This window comes from Tribolium madens, unplaced genomic scaffold, assembly GCF_015345945.1.
Source record: "Tribolium madens isolate multiple individuals breed KSU strain unplaced genomic scaffold, Tmad_KSU_1.1 Scaffold_11;HRSCAF=98;Tcas5.2_LG3b, whole genome shotgun sequence".
NCBI classification, from domain to species: Eukaryota; Metazoa; Arthropoda; class Insecta; order Coleoptera; family Tenebrionidae; genus Tribolium; species Tribolium madens.
In genome coordinates, this window is record NW_025400975.1 from 5,546,077 (window position 1) to 5,560,638 (window position 14,562).

The 14,562-nt window shown below is 30.6% G+C and overlaps 1 protein-coding gene and 1 non-coding gene across 2 annotated transcripts; one reads left to right on the forward strand and one right to left on the reverse strand.

Moving 5' to 3' along the window:
- Positions 1–3,773: 3,773 nt before the first annotated feature.
- On the forward strand, positions 3,774–8,224 carry LOC123005310 (cilia- and flagella-associated protein 100-like). Its single transcript, XM_044399032.1, has 3 exons — positions 3,774–5,140; positions 5,192–5,577; positions 7,994–8,224. The coding sequence occupies exons 1-3, from the start codon at positions 3,834–3,836 to the stop codon at positions 8,215–8,217; spliced, it is 1,917 nt and encodes a 638-aa protein (XP_044254967.1). The 5' UTR covers positions 3,774–3,833; the 3' UTR covers positions 8,218–8,224.
- A 1,699-nt stretch (positions 8,225–9,923) lies between these two features.
- Positions 9,924–9,996, reverse strand: Trnaa-agc. The gene has a single exon. It is a non-coding gene; the product is annotated as a tRNA-Ala (tRNA).
- Positions 9,997–14,562: the final 4,566 nt, after the last annotated feature.

The following is a 14,562-nucleotide window of genomic DNA, read 5'->3' on the forward strand; positions in this document are numbered from 1 at the left end:
ATTTTCCAAGTTTTTTTGCTATAGGCTATTAAAAGAGGAAACAAGGAAGCTGTGTCCTAAATTGTAACTCTGTTCAATGTTATTTGTGGTTTTTATTGGCAAAATTTTTGTCCCTTTACTGAATAATAACAAAAAAATGTCAAATGTCAAAAAATAAATGTAAAAATTTTTTGACAGATAAAATTTTTTAAACATTTTTTTCATGTTCCTGGTATCTTATCTTACTTGAATTTTTTCTCTGTTGCGCGAGTTCTGGCGCACCCTGCATTATATTTTTAATTTTTTTTACCTAAATTGCAATTTCAAAAAAAATCGTATAACTTAAAAGCAAAACAAAATTTCGTTCTCAAAATACGATCACATTTTTTATGTTACTTTAATTTATATTAATTATTATTTTCTGAAAATAAATCATTAAAAAAATAAAAAAAACCGCTTGGTTCCATACTTTATATTCACTCTGTACAATTATTACACTAATATATTAAATTGTGTTTAAAATAGATCTGAAATAAACATAAAATGATTTAAAGACGATTTGTTTTGTGATACATGCTTTAAGTAATTTTTTTTTTCTGTTGACGAAAATTTTTAGTTTGTTTTATTTGTTTTAGCTAGAATGCATATATTACATTTTTTGATTCGACCTTATAAATGAACATGTCATAATATGTTTGTTAGATAATGAAGCACAATTATGTTAATAGGAATCAAAAATTTTGTATAATTCTTTCGTAATTCAAAGATCTAATTTCACACTGCCAGGTTTTTTTCTATTTTACAAAATCAAAATCACACTTACTACAATATGTACAAATTCTACAAAATGGTGACAATTTTTCAACTCAAAATTGCCGCAGACAAATAAATTTAGGCTACAAATGTCAAGCTTCAAACAGAGTAAACAACCCTCAGAGTAATTCTAAAAATAAAGTCTTACCTAGGGGATTTCAATAAAATGTCGCTCTGAAAAATACGAAGCACACATTTGAAGTTGCTCTCTTTTATCAGATAATGAACACTTTTCAATTTCTGATAAACCTTGTTTAAACCCTGCAAAAACCAATTGTGCAAACATAAGAAATGGAATAATCTCTGTTAGCTTCGTGTTTATACAAAGCTTCTTTGCCCCTTCTGCATACATTAACGCAAGTTATCATAAATAAATTCTTCCTTTTTATCATTGATATGACTGTTGGATAGAAGACGGTTAAATCCCATTTTTGCCTTGATGTTTTATGTATTCGCTTTGAACACAATCACATTATAATTCAAAATATCATCCATCAAATACGTTGAATAAATAATAATTCCTTCACGTAGATGGGTAAATTTCCATCAATGAAACGAATTTAAGGAAGTGATAACAAATAAATTATACTATGCATAACTGTAGTCCAAGCTGGTTCATTTATTATTGCAAGAAATAAAACTACTTATCCCTGTCAGTGCACTGATATTAAAATAAACAACGCGTTTCTTGTTCAAGCAACAGCTGACAAAACGTCCACTGATTCTCTATAAAATAAAACAACGAAGCCGGAATTTTCGATGAGGCTTTATTTGACGTYTTATATCGCCATASTCATAGTTAAACGTATGTGAAAGGGTGGAATCAACAATGATAGCATCTAAATGTGGCTCTATTGTACGGTTTGCTATCATAAGACTGTCTCCGCTGCGGCCTTAAAGAAAAAAGATAGTGGATATAACACTAGAAATAAGTGATATTTTCCGGAGTTTCGTCGAGCCGTGAACAAGAATGATTGAGATGTTTGGTTAATTGAGGATTAAATCACTGAAATTCACTTTTCAAATTGACGAAGAGGAATAAAACTAATAAGGAAAAAGCGAGTCTTAAAATAAGCTGGTTACGGCTTTCCACGCGGTCATTGCTTCTTTTATTAGTGGATCTGTTGCCTATTATTGTCATTAGGGGGTTATTGATCCGGACAAAATTTGTAAAACCTAGTAAAGAGAAAATGCTTGATCTTTTTGAAGAAAACAATTTGCTGAAAATGTTGATTTTTATGACCATTTTCCTAAATCTTTTTTATCCTTAAAAAGTAATATTTGAAATATTTAAAATACATTATGTCCCCCGTTTACAAGAGGAAATTTTTCTTTTACGCCAAAAAACATTTTTTGCTTCACCTGAAACGAGCAAATCTGTACTTAAAACTTCATTATTCTAATAATCAGTGAAAAGTAAAGTTAATAATTATTCTCTTGATTTTGGACTTATTTTTTCTCTGCTTTTTAGGTTATATCACATTGGCGGTTTCATTTATTTGACAACTATATGTCACTTTGACAATTAATTTATTAATTAAATAATGATAGTTTTTGTTAAAAATGACTTTGTTTTTTATCTTAAACCTGTTTCTTTGAGTTGCTATTTATCAAAATTATGTTTTTCACAAACATTCCATCCAAAATGAGAAATTAAAAAAAAATATGTTAAAAAAAATATGCCAATCAAATCTTTCAAATTGAGATTCATACAATCAGATTCGCGGTAATTTAGCACCGGGCAAATTATCGATAATTTGCACATGTGCTGAATTATCGCATAATTTGAATCCGATTGGATGAATCTCAGAAATTTGAATGATTTGATTGGCTTAAATGTGAGGAAAATAGTTCATCAAAAACTAGCGCGTTCCCGAATGCCAATTTTTTTGTTTATTTTGACGGATAAACATTTTAAGTTTAAATTTTACACAATTAGTAATGGTCTTAGCATTTTTTTTGTTTTTCACTGCTATTTCATTTTTTTTTTTTAGTAAAAGTAAAATAAGGATTCTAAGTATGTATTTTTATTTTTACAAATTCGTTGTATTGCTAGTAGTTTGCGAGTACTTTTGATTTCAATTTATAATTAATTGATTATAGATAACATACTTAACTTTCAGTATAGAATGTTCTCTATAAAAAGACACAAAAATCTACAACAAAAATTTTTGAAAATGAGCATTTTTTGGAATTGCAACAAACAAATAAACATTAGAACATACCTTTAGTGAACACTATTAATTGTAGATAAATTTTCTTTCTTGATCTTGATATTCCCTTTATAGACATGCTTCAACAACGTTAAAATTTATTCTTATGTAATTTTTTTATACTTATTTACCTACTTAATAAAAGCAAATATTTCTCAAATGAGCAAGTTTAATATACAAAAATTTAGTGAAAACTATCAATAATATAGCCAAAACAGTAGTACGGAACAATACTTAGGGTCTCAATTTGATATTTTTTTAATAATGCTAAGATTAAGTGTTAATCATCTATAATTATCTTAAAATACAAGATGAGAATGTTAAAAGTATGAATGTTATTGTGATCTCATTTTACCACTGTTATGTATTATGTATTTATAATTTATTTTGATTATTAACCAATTGTTGTAATTAATCCACTTACCTATAAAATGAAAACAATAATTACTTATTTAAATTTTAACACAATAGTAATTATTGATATAAATTTAATATTTGAAAGAGAGAAATACTAAATATGTAGTTGATGAGCAACACAAAGCTTTAATATTTAACTTCCCACTTTCAAACTTTTTTGATAAATTATTCTAAATGGAATAAGAAACTAGAATAACAAGTTCGTGCTACACAGATTCAAAGGTGTAAACTAAATAAATAAAACAATAGGACGCAATTCCTGATCCTTGATTCTTAAAATATTTTAAACGAAGGGATTTGTTCCTCCAACAATAAAAATAAAAAATAAAACTGCACAAACAGTATTGATTAAATAATTTATCCCTATAGCAACCTTGAGATGACAACCACATATTGATAAAACTTTTCACTATGACGGAACACTGTAAAATATTTAAGCCCGAGCCAGTGCTCACCTATGAGTCAATATGTGCAGCGATGTCGTCCTCATCCATCGCAACACTTCCATGTGTCAGCGACGTGTTTCCAGATCGGTCATCCCTTAAAGTCAATTGTGACAAAAACTCGAAAAAAGTCCATTTCGATCGGACAAGAGAGCCAAAAGTGCGACGAATCAATAGAAAGAAGGAGCCATTAAAACTGCCTCGGATTAAAAAACGATATTTCACGGCAGGAACTGGGATAAATGATCAGAACCAAAGGGATTTGCTCAATGAACCGTCCCCGTTTGTCTATCCGAAAGATCATGAGGAATTGGCTCACAAAGTCATGACGAAGGAATGGAGGTCGGACTTGAGAAGGAAAGAAATGTCTTACAAGTACAACGAACGGCACAATTACAAGTCGAGACAACAAGCCGATATGTTGAACAGGTTGTACGTTAAAGAACCTGAAATTAGGAGTGCTAAAATGGTGCAGGACGTAGATCCTGAGTTTTTCACGATTGTGCAAGGGAGACCAATTCCTGAGAAACTGAAACTGAGCCGATACATACAAACGGTGCGAGATGTGTTGAAAACTAAAATTCTTACAGGGTATCGCGGTGACGATATTATGCTCATTGATGAGAGTCTGATTTTGGAGCAGAAAGAAATCGATAGAATCAAAGCGAATTATCAGACTTATGTGAACACTTTTGAGGAGTTTCTCTATAATGACCACACCGCATCCATGAATTTGTTGAAAGAGTCCGATCGAGAGGCRATGTTGGCTCAGGAAAAGTACGAGGAGTATCGACAGCTGTCTCGGGAGTATGGGGCGTTGAAGTCAGTTTTGTACAGCACAGAAGAGAAATGGCGGAATTGTAAGTTGTATCAGAGGTTTCTGTATTTGGTGAGTCCCATGTCGTGGAGGAAGGAACACGATTATTATTACWTGCAAGAAGGAGATCTTGCCGCATTTCAAGAAGTGTCGTCAATTTTTGGTAAATACCGCCTGAATGTGACTGATGAAACTGCCTCCTTGGAAGATTTAATAAGCCAATTCCGGGAAGACTGCGCGAGTCAGAAAGAACCMGCTTTGTATTTTACTGACCCCAATCAACTCCTCGACGTTTTCAGATTTATGGAACTCCAAAACTTGAACTCTCTTCTKCATTCCGAGGAGTTGGCCGTCCCTTTGGAAAACGTGCAAGAAGGAATGGCTCGCGCCGAGGAATTGTTCAACGCTGAAATAAACTCGCTTCAGGAACTTATCGAGAAATTAGCGAGCGGTATTTCGTAAGTCGTAATTCATGCGTTGATAAGTGAAGAATTTATTGGCAATTACAGGTGGGAGGAGGAACGTGCCAGGTACTTGGAGGAATTAGCGGTGGAACTAATCAATGGAGAATTCAAGAAATTGGTAATCGCTGAGGAAGTTCTCAATCTGCACGTGTTCGTCGAAGACGTTTATGAAACTCGGATCGGTCCCAATGACGCCAATTTGACTATGAGCGAAATGATGAAAATGATTGAATCGAAGTTTCGCGAGGAGCTTATCAGTCTCGATCAAATGCCTTCGGAGCAAGTGGCGCAATTGGAAGTTAGCTGCTACAGGGAAGAGGCGAAAATGATGAAAGCGGCGCAACAAGCCGCGAGGCAGTTACTTGAATTTGAAATGCTATTCTTGAAGTTGCAGAAGGTGTTTTCGCCGCCGCATAAGAGGACCACGAGAGGTATAAAATTGTTGCAGAGATTGTTGAGAGAAATAGGTTTACCACATAAGTGGCTTAAAATTATATTCATCAAAAAAATTAAAAGCATTGTATAAAAAGACTAAAAGACTAATTTCCTTAGAGGTTTTGTTATCACAATTACGTAAAATGTTSTTGATTAACACAAAGTTACCAGTATTACAATTCAAATTTAATTCATCTACGGTTAAACAAATTACACAGAGSGACAAAAAAAAGGGCATGTCGTGACAACTTATACTATACAAGGTGATTCTTTTAAGGCCTACATTAAAACATTTTAACTTTTAACGCAGATAGGAATTTGAAATTTTGAATACAACCCAAATCGACCAGTCTAAGTTCAATTAAATTAATTTCAAAATGGCTGAACTTCCGCAACTACGAGAAATGGGGGCCAAATTTGAAATTTTAAATGGTAACCACTTATTTTTATTGCATTTTTAAATTCTCCTCTCCAAACGGAGTAAAATGTACCTAGTTGTTAGTACTTATCTGTCATAGTTTTTGATATATTGCAAATTGCAAAGCTAATATGACTTTTTGAAAATGATAATTAACAAACAGCTATAACTCAGATTTTCAAATAAAATGACTYTATTTTCTCAACGGTAATCGAAAGTACATCGATTTGTAGAAGGAGTTTTATCAACATGTCCTATACTCACTTATCTCTTACAGTTTCTGAAATAATCACGAAAAAAGTGTTTTTGTTTTTTATTTTTATAGTTAATCACGCAGGTTTTGGAAAAATACAATAAAGATATGCCATAATTAATACAGATGTTCGACATGTTTCAAGATTATAATCTTCAACCAAATGAAATAATGGAAACCACTCAATCAGTTCACCATCAAGTTTTGGACTGTTGATTGTTGAACTGTTGACCATACTTTTAGAATGGTCTTTATTTGAAAGAAATCGGCCTAATAGTTATTGAGTAATGATTTTTTGAAGTTAAAGTATTTCAAATTCATTTAAATTAGAAAAAAATTATTTGCTTCAAAGTTTGTGGACTTTAAAAAAATTGTGCATTAATTTGATTTGTCTCACTGAGCCGAACAATAGTATATTAGTGTTTTAAAGGCGCTTATAAACGAGTGTTATACGCTATTTTTTATTATACCTGCCCAATTACGATCTTTTATGAACATTGAAAAAATGTGAATTTACACAATAAAATTATCAAAGGCTGTTTGTGAATCGTTTTCGGAGAGACGGTTACTAGTTTACGTTGTTAAGCACATTTTTTGTAATTGGTCCAGACTCTCTAGTCTCTAGTGAAATGTCTAATATAGGAAAGAGTTCCTATATTAGACATTTCACTATTTCTTGTTATCTAGACAACTTTAAAATTCAGCGTGCTATAAAGGCCAAATTACGCACGCTGCAGCGTGTTTTAATTTAGGATTATGATGCAGGTATAATAAAAAATAATATACAGGGTGTTCCGTTTTTATTGTTACAAATTTAAACAGGTGATAGAATATTCAATTTCAAGACAAAAGTTTCCTATGAACATGTATCAAAAAATGTTAGGTAAGCGACCTACACCTCCTGAAAAAGATGCATTTTTTAATGGGGTTTTCCACTATTGCAGATTAGATAAAATTACAAAAGTTGATACAGCTGATAACGCCTGAACCAATTCAAAGATCAGTTGTCGAAATTTTTAATCACGAATGTCTTAAACGGTGAAACAAATTTAATTTATAATTTTTATCCTCTTTATGGTCTGTAAGACAAACTGTAAACTGATTTTACTTAAAAGCGGTAAATTGTATCGAAAAAACGCAAGAGACCTCTTTTTTGTAAAAAACTATGAAATTTAGAATTTTGTGGCTGAAAGTGGCACGAACCAACATCCAAAATAGTTAGGGTACTTTTACCCTAAACGCCCCCACTTTAGGACGCCCCTGAGTAAAAATTTCGACATTTTATCTTTGAATTCCTTTGGGTGTATATCAGGTTATCAGTAGTAGCAAATTTTGAAATTTTATCTACAATGGTTGCTGAAATATTGGAAGAAATCCATTAAAAGGTGCACCCCTTTGAGGGGGTGTAGCTCCCTTATTTAATATTTTTTAATAGATGTTTATAGGAAACTTTAATCTTAAAATTGAATATCCTATCACCTGCTTAAATTTGTAACAATAAAAACGGAACAGCCCTGTATAATATGTCAAGTTGTCACGACATGCCCTTTTTTGTCGCCCTGTGTTATTGGATCGTAATAGCATCATTTTTTCATAGACAATAATAAATAATGAATAAATTGTTTCATAATTTAATCATAAAAATATACGGTTTTACTTAAAAGTTTAGATTTTTAGTCACTGTTAGTGTTCGTGTCTCCAGCGTGAGGCACCGACTTTTAAAGTATTTTTCTTTCCAAAGAGCTGAAATGGAGGTCTCCACCTGTGAATCCACCAAAGCCAGTGCCGCCCCCTCCGAGATTACTTACAGAGGAGGAGAAAGAGTTTCTTGAATTCTTCACCGAATATTGCAGATATACCGATGATCTGGCGGATTATGGGATTGATATCTCACGCCCTCAAGAACCAGAGGCTGAAAAGACTTCGGCGCAGAAAGAACGTTCAAGGCTGTTATTGCAGGAATAAAAATCTATAAATCTGCATTATCTGTGTTTTATTTTTCATCTGGTCCATGACGTTTTATTGAAAATTATATTGACGTGGATTTAGAAAGTGGCAGTCTCACGCCTTCAATTAATAAAATATAGGGGACTTTTATCTGTAACATTACGTGACTATCGAGTTGTACCTGACGACCCTGGTCTGTATTGTTTCCTTGTTCCGGTGAAACATCGCCCGGATGTCCGCTGTTTGAACAACAATAATTTCTATTATGCATCGTTACCTGTTGAGCTCATTTTTTATATTACGACCCTTTCAACTTGTCCTAATTTTTCTCTTTTTGACAGGCCCCCAAGGACCTTAAATGTCCCAAATTAAAATTGCAAAACAACTAACTAACTATTAAACATAGATCTACGAAATAATAAATTTAATAAAAAACTCTGTTATCGGTTAAAGTTTTTAAAACGGAAACTAAAATTTTGAAGGTTTGCTATTTTTTTCCAATTATGAACATATAACTTTTTTCTTTCAAATGATCAAATACGATTTCATAATATGTACTACTGGGGACAAAATATTTTGGTCATCATTTTTCAGTTCATATTCAACAATGATGACAATTTCAATTTATTAACTTTTCTTTTGTCGAAAATATGCAATGATGAATCCGACAGTCTCATTGGTTGACAGTAAAAAATAAGGTTAACTATCCTAATGCTTGCTTTACAACTTTATGTCATTTAAATGACTTTAACGACCAAAGTAATTTGTCCAAAACTGTACATAAAAATGATAATTTTTGAACAAGGTGCAATCCAAAAATTTAAACATTGCTATAGGAAAAGCCGATAAAAACTCTTAAAAACATAAGTAATTCAAAAACTTCCGGTATAAGCAAAAATTTTTTAACTAATCTTTTAAATATTTTCAATGATCGATTAATCGATTTTGACAATTTTTTTTAATTGTCATAATAAAGTTAGCGATTTAGGTGGAACAGTCTAATGCATAATTAAACAAAAAAGTATTTGTAAAACATGTAGTGTAGGTAAATAGAACAATTCCATTATATTAATTACAAGTTATAAAATAATTTGGTTTTCACTATAGTTATGAAAGTTCACTAAAGGTCACCTAACAAGTGAGATAATAAAAAATGAACATTTTTCCGAATGTATTAAATAATTATTCTTATTTAAAATATATCGAATTTACCCAATTAAATAATAAAATATGTAAGAAAAGACAATGTTCAGTTTTTCAAAAAATATAATTTTGACTTAACATAATTTTCAAAGATACATTGAATATTGAGGTATTGCATTGAATATTGTCGCTTGCAATACATATTATAGTATTTTGGTCGTCAATGTAATTTTTTCACGAACTTATTTTTGTATAATTTGAAATTCGTGCCATATTTTTTTTTTCAATATTTAACTTTCACAATCACAATCACAAAGCAAAATTGCAAAAATTTTGACGTAAAAGAATAATTGTCATTGACGACCAAAATATATTGCACGCAACTGTATTTATCAAAATCAAAATTATTTTATCAATTGCTTTTACAGAAAATTGTACTCCTATTTCTTATTGTGTAAAAATAAAATACTGCACAGGAAAATGCAAAATAAAGTTTTTAATAATGCAAGTGCTGTCTAGAGAAGACGAATTTTTTAATCGATTACGCTAAATATTAGTTATGGAAATTTAAAAAAAAAGTCTGGAGGCGCCGGGCATCGATCCCGGTACCTCTCGCATGCTAAGCGAGCGCTCTACCATCTGAGCTACGCCCCCTGTGGAGTATCAATTCAGTTATAAGCGTTTTAAAGGTAATTWTATATTTAAATGTAAATKTAAAGTAATTAACAATAATTTTTTTCAGATAGGATCTGACAGTAATACATCTTATTTTTAAATAGAATATACTTTCAACATTAAAATAACATCTTTTGAYAGTTCAAATTGCATCTTTTTATTGTTCTTATTCTACCGGGTGTGGCACGAGTTCTAATTAATTAAAACTGGCGATATTTCATATACCTAACTAATTATTAATAGCGTATATTTTGAGGATTTTTCTAAGTTTTTTTGATAATAAATGGGGCCGTAACAGTTTTGTATGTTTTACCTAAATTTACGATGACACAAGTAGCAGGTTATAAATAAAAATGATTTTCAAAGTTAAGATGGAAAATTGCGTTTAATTCAAAATCTAATTAGTGTTTTTTTTCTGATTTCGTTTAATTGTAGAAAGTGAATCTGCGTAGGTCAGTGTAAAAATTAAAATTAAACTTTTTGGAAAAAAAATACTTTTYATTTTTTTTTTGGCTTTGTTTGTAAATGAAAAATTACCAAAAAATTAAGGAATGTATGTACCTTACCAATGCCCAGGTACGAGTAAGTGTGAAAAAATTCTACAATTTTATTTAATTAGAAGTGGGCATATAGTGTACTACTTATTTTTTTATTATTTTTTACTGACAAATAAGTGTTAAATTACTAATAATTATTAGATATCAGAGTTTTTCTTTATCTTGTCGGTTGTTTATTTGTTTGCATAAAAAATCGCTTTTGAATTGTTGTTCATTGTCTTCTTAGAGACTTAAAAAATAAAGGTTATATAAAAAATATTCCCATAACCCATAAAATTTTATGAAAAATTGTCTGTAAAACTCTTTTTTTTTAATTTGATCATAATTTTATTTCTTCATATATTCGTACAATGTGATTAATTTATAAATTCAAAATTCGAAAAAATTATTATACCTAAACCAAAAAACAAATCTAGCATTATTAAATTAGCTGCGTTATTGATTTGGTGCTGCTTTATTAGCTTATTAGTGAGAACAAAACATTCCGAATTAAATTTTAGATTAATTCCACAATTCCTATCTTTCCACATTTCAAACATAATTAGCGAAACAAAATTGTATCGTSTGGTTTTCGTAACAACGATTCTAATTAATTTCAGACGAATAACACCCAAAATARGTTTCCATTGYCAAACAGTGATAACAACGCAACAACACGATATGAGACCACATGTTATATGATAGAAACCCAAAGTTATCGTATTAAGGGACTAGGAACCACACATGTGCTATTTTGCTCGCCTCCAATTGAGAAGATTTAAAGCAGGATGCAGCACATAAGCAGCTGGATGTTGCCCTTTGACACTGATGGTCTCTGTGATGTATTTTTTAAAAGAAGCTCTAAATAGGAAATAAACATCAGATGGTTCGTTTCATCAAAGATATTTCTAATTAGAAACGTAGTTAACTTTAACAGTCAACGAGTAATTTGTTACGACAGTTACGGAAACACACATCTTGCGCTTGCACCCGGTCTTTTTCCATTAATTAGTTGTTAATGAGAAAAATTTACAATTTCGACGAAAAGTGTCAACGTATTTAAGATACCACGCGACATTTGACATCTGGCGTGAAGGAAAAATCTGAAACGACTGAAACGAGGCATTGCATACATAAACATAGAGATGCAAATACAATTAAACAGTTTCACGCTTCGCACTAAACATAAATATTGATCATCTACGATGAATTCAATGTGATAATGAGGTCATGACGGGATAAAAATCATTTCACACTTCCTCCCTCCGACGCAATAAATTAATTTAACATGACGATAATAAAGTACCCATCGTTATCGCAACAAACGCTGCAATAAAAGCCTCCTGGAAGGACCAGTCTGGTGCAGGAACGGGATAATGTCCGCCGTTACCGGGATCGATTCAGTCTGGAARCGCTAGGCAACAGCAACCCTCGACACCAAGTTAGAGTGCACCTGTGGAAGCTAACGTTAGTTTAGGGGATAATCTTTATGGAAGACTGTCGCAGGTAATTAAAATTTTAAAACCTTGCTTGACTTCACCCAGGAAATTCAAAATTTAATGGAGTTAGAGTTTATCGATGGTTGTGTTTAYTGTTTACCAACCAATTCGASAAATGACAAAATTAAGCTGGATGAAGTTGTGTACATGAAAATTCGTCATTAGCATCAGAATTACCCTCGTGGAACGTAGGTTGGAAGAAGAAGCAGATAAAAGCAAGAAAAGGAAATATCCTCGACCCTAAGTAAATTTATGCAAGAAAATTAAAACATTGCGACTATTTATTTAAGATTCTTATAGGGTAGGTTTTTCTCAGAAACATGGCCCCATTTCCTCTTAAAACTTCAAGTGAAATACCGTATGAATGGTTTAAAAAAAAATCTTGTTTGCTATTTTGCTATTTTGTGTAGCTGGTGGTTGTTTTCAAAGGCAAAATTTTATAATTTTGTGACAAATATTAAATATCAGTACACATTATACAGGGGGTCCCAGCAAGTTGAAAAAGTTCATTAGTGACCTTTAAAAAAATTTAAAAAAAATTATAGGACATTGATAGATACTTATCTAGTGCATCACCCAAAATTATTTTCAACTATACAGCGTGTCTCAAAAATAAGTTACAATACAAACGTGTGTATTTTTAAATGAAACACCATATGTTTCTTAGCGTTTTTGGATGTAGATTTTTATGACAATGTTTAATTTAAATTTTAATTTGAATTTAATTTAATTTAAATTTTAATTTTTATGACCAATAAACATTTATTGGTCGATTTTGCTTAGTTCTAAAAATAAGACGGGTTGTCTGACGTAAACATGCACTTTTTAAAAATTTATTACCAAAAAACTAAGACATCTAGAAATATTTTTTTTACTACCGCAAAGAAGAAGGTACGCAAGCTATAAGTTTTTTTTAGTGTGTTGCATTTGCAGATAAAAAAATGAAGGCATTTGTTAAAAGTTCAAAAACTTTAAAAATTTAATTGGAACACACTATTTATTGATTTTGCATTTAAAAGATTATTATAAAATTATTTACTTTTAGGTGTTTATAATCAACAACTAAAACGATATTTAACGTTAAAAATTAAAAAAAATAATTACTATTGTTTCCGTAGCCAAAAAGTGTACAGTTGCACAAGAGATGGAAAAAATATCACTTAATAATCACATTTGTGTTAAACTGAAACAATTACATATTCTTTATTTTCCATTTAATTTTTTTAAGTTATTTAACTTTTAATAAACTTCTTAATTTATTAATCTTTACAAAACACAAAAAAATTGCCACAGCATTAAATTCTGTACTTTCTTCTTTGCAAAAGTAAGAAAAAAATTTATTCTAGCTGTCTTAGTTTTTGTGTAATAAATTTTTTTAAAGTAAATGTTTTTCGTCAAAAAAAACCGTCTTATTTCTAAAACTAAGCGAAATCGACTAATAAAAGTTTAGCGTAAAAACATTGTTTTAAAAAGCTTTATCCAAAAATGCCTAGAAACAAACGGTGTCTCATTAAAAAAAAAAACACAAGTTTGTATCGCAACTTATTATGCTGTATGGTTGAAAATAATTTGAGGTGATGCACTAGATTAGTATCTACCAATGTCCTATACAATTTTTTTTTTAATTTTACCATTTAAAGGTCACTAATGGACTTTTTCAACTTGCTGGGATACCTTGTATAAGAAAAGATTTAAAGATTGCAATTGCTTAGTCTGTTAAAGTTTCAAACATCTGTTCTTGTCAATATGTCTAGTAATTGTAAATTGTAAATTACTTTTACGGTGATCATAAAAAAGAATTATTATTTCCAGTCGAGAGAAAATCATTATTATAACGATTTTCAATTGAATGTATGACGTTGTAAAAATAGTGAAAATGCAGTTACAAGTAAAAGTACTATAACAATTGACCAGAGTTTTTATGTTTTTATTATTACGAAATAATACGAGACTTGATCAACGATGATGACTTGTTGACTTCACTCATATCTGCGCACAACTCATTATTAAAATTTAATAATAAAACAAAAGTGTTATCTAAAAAAATAGGAAAACATCAAATTAAACATATATTTAGATAAGAAAGTTCAAGGATTCAGATTTWAGAGAAATTTAYTATTTAACATTTTTAAAAAGCAAACACGATGTGATATTTATTACAAATAAGAAATAAGAATCTTACATTTCAAAACAAATTATCATCGTGTTTATAAAATTGTAAGATAATGTGTCGGCATAATGTAATTGAAAGAAATTGTTTAAAAGGCTCGAATGTTTGCAAGTCAGAGATGAAAGGAATTATTAGGTTTGTTTTATTGTTGTTTCTGCTTACTGGAGTTGTTTTAAAGTCATTAAAAGACTACTTATTTTCAAAGTTTGGATCAACATCATAACCAACACTGTCAAGCTACGAGTAAACATTTTCAAACAAATTAAAAAATTGCAGAGCATAGTTTTAGCAAAATCTGAAACTCAACAGAACAAAATTGGTGTGAATCTTTGGGTTTGTT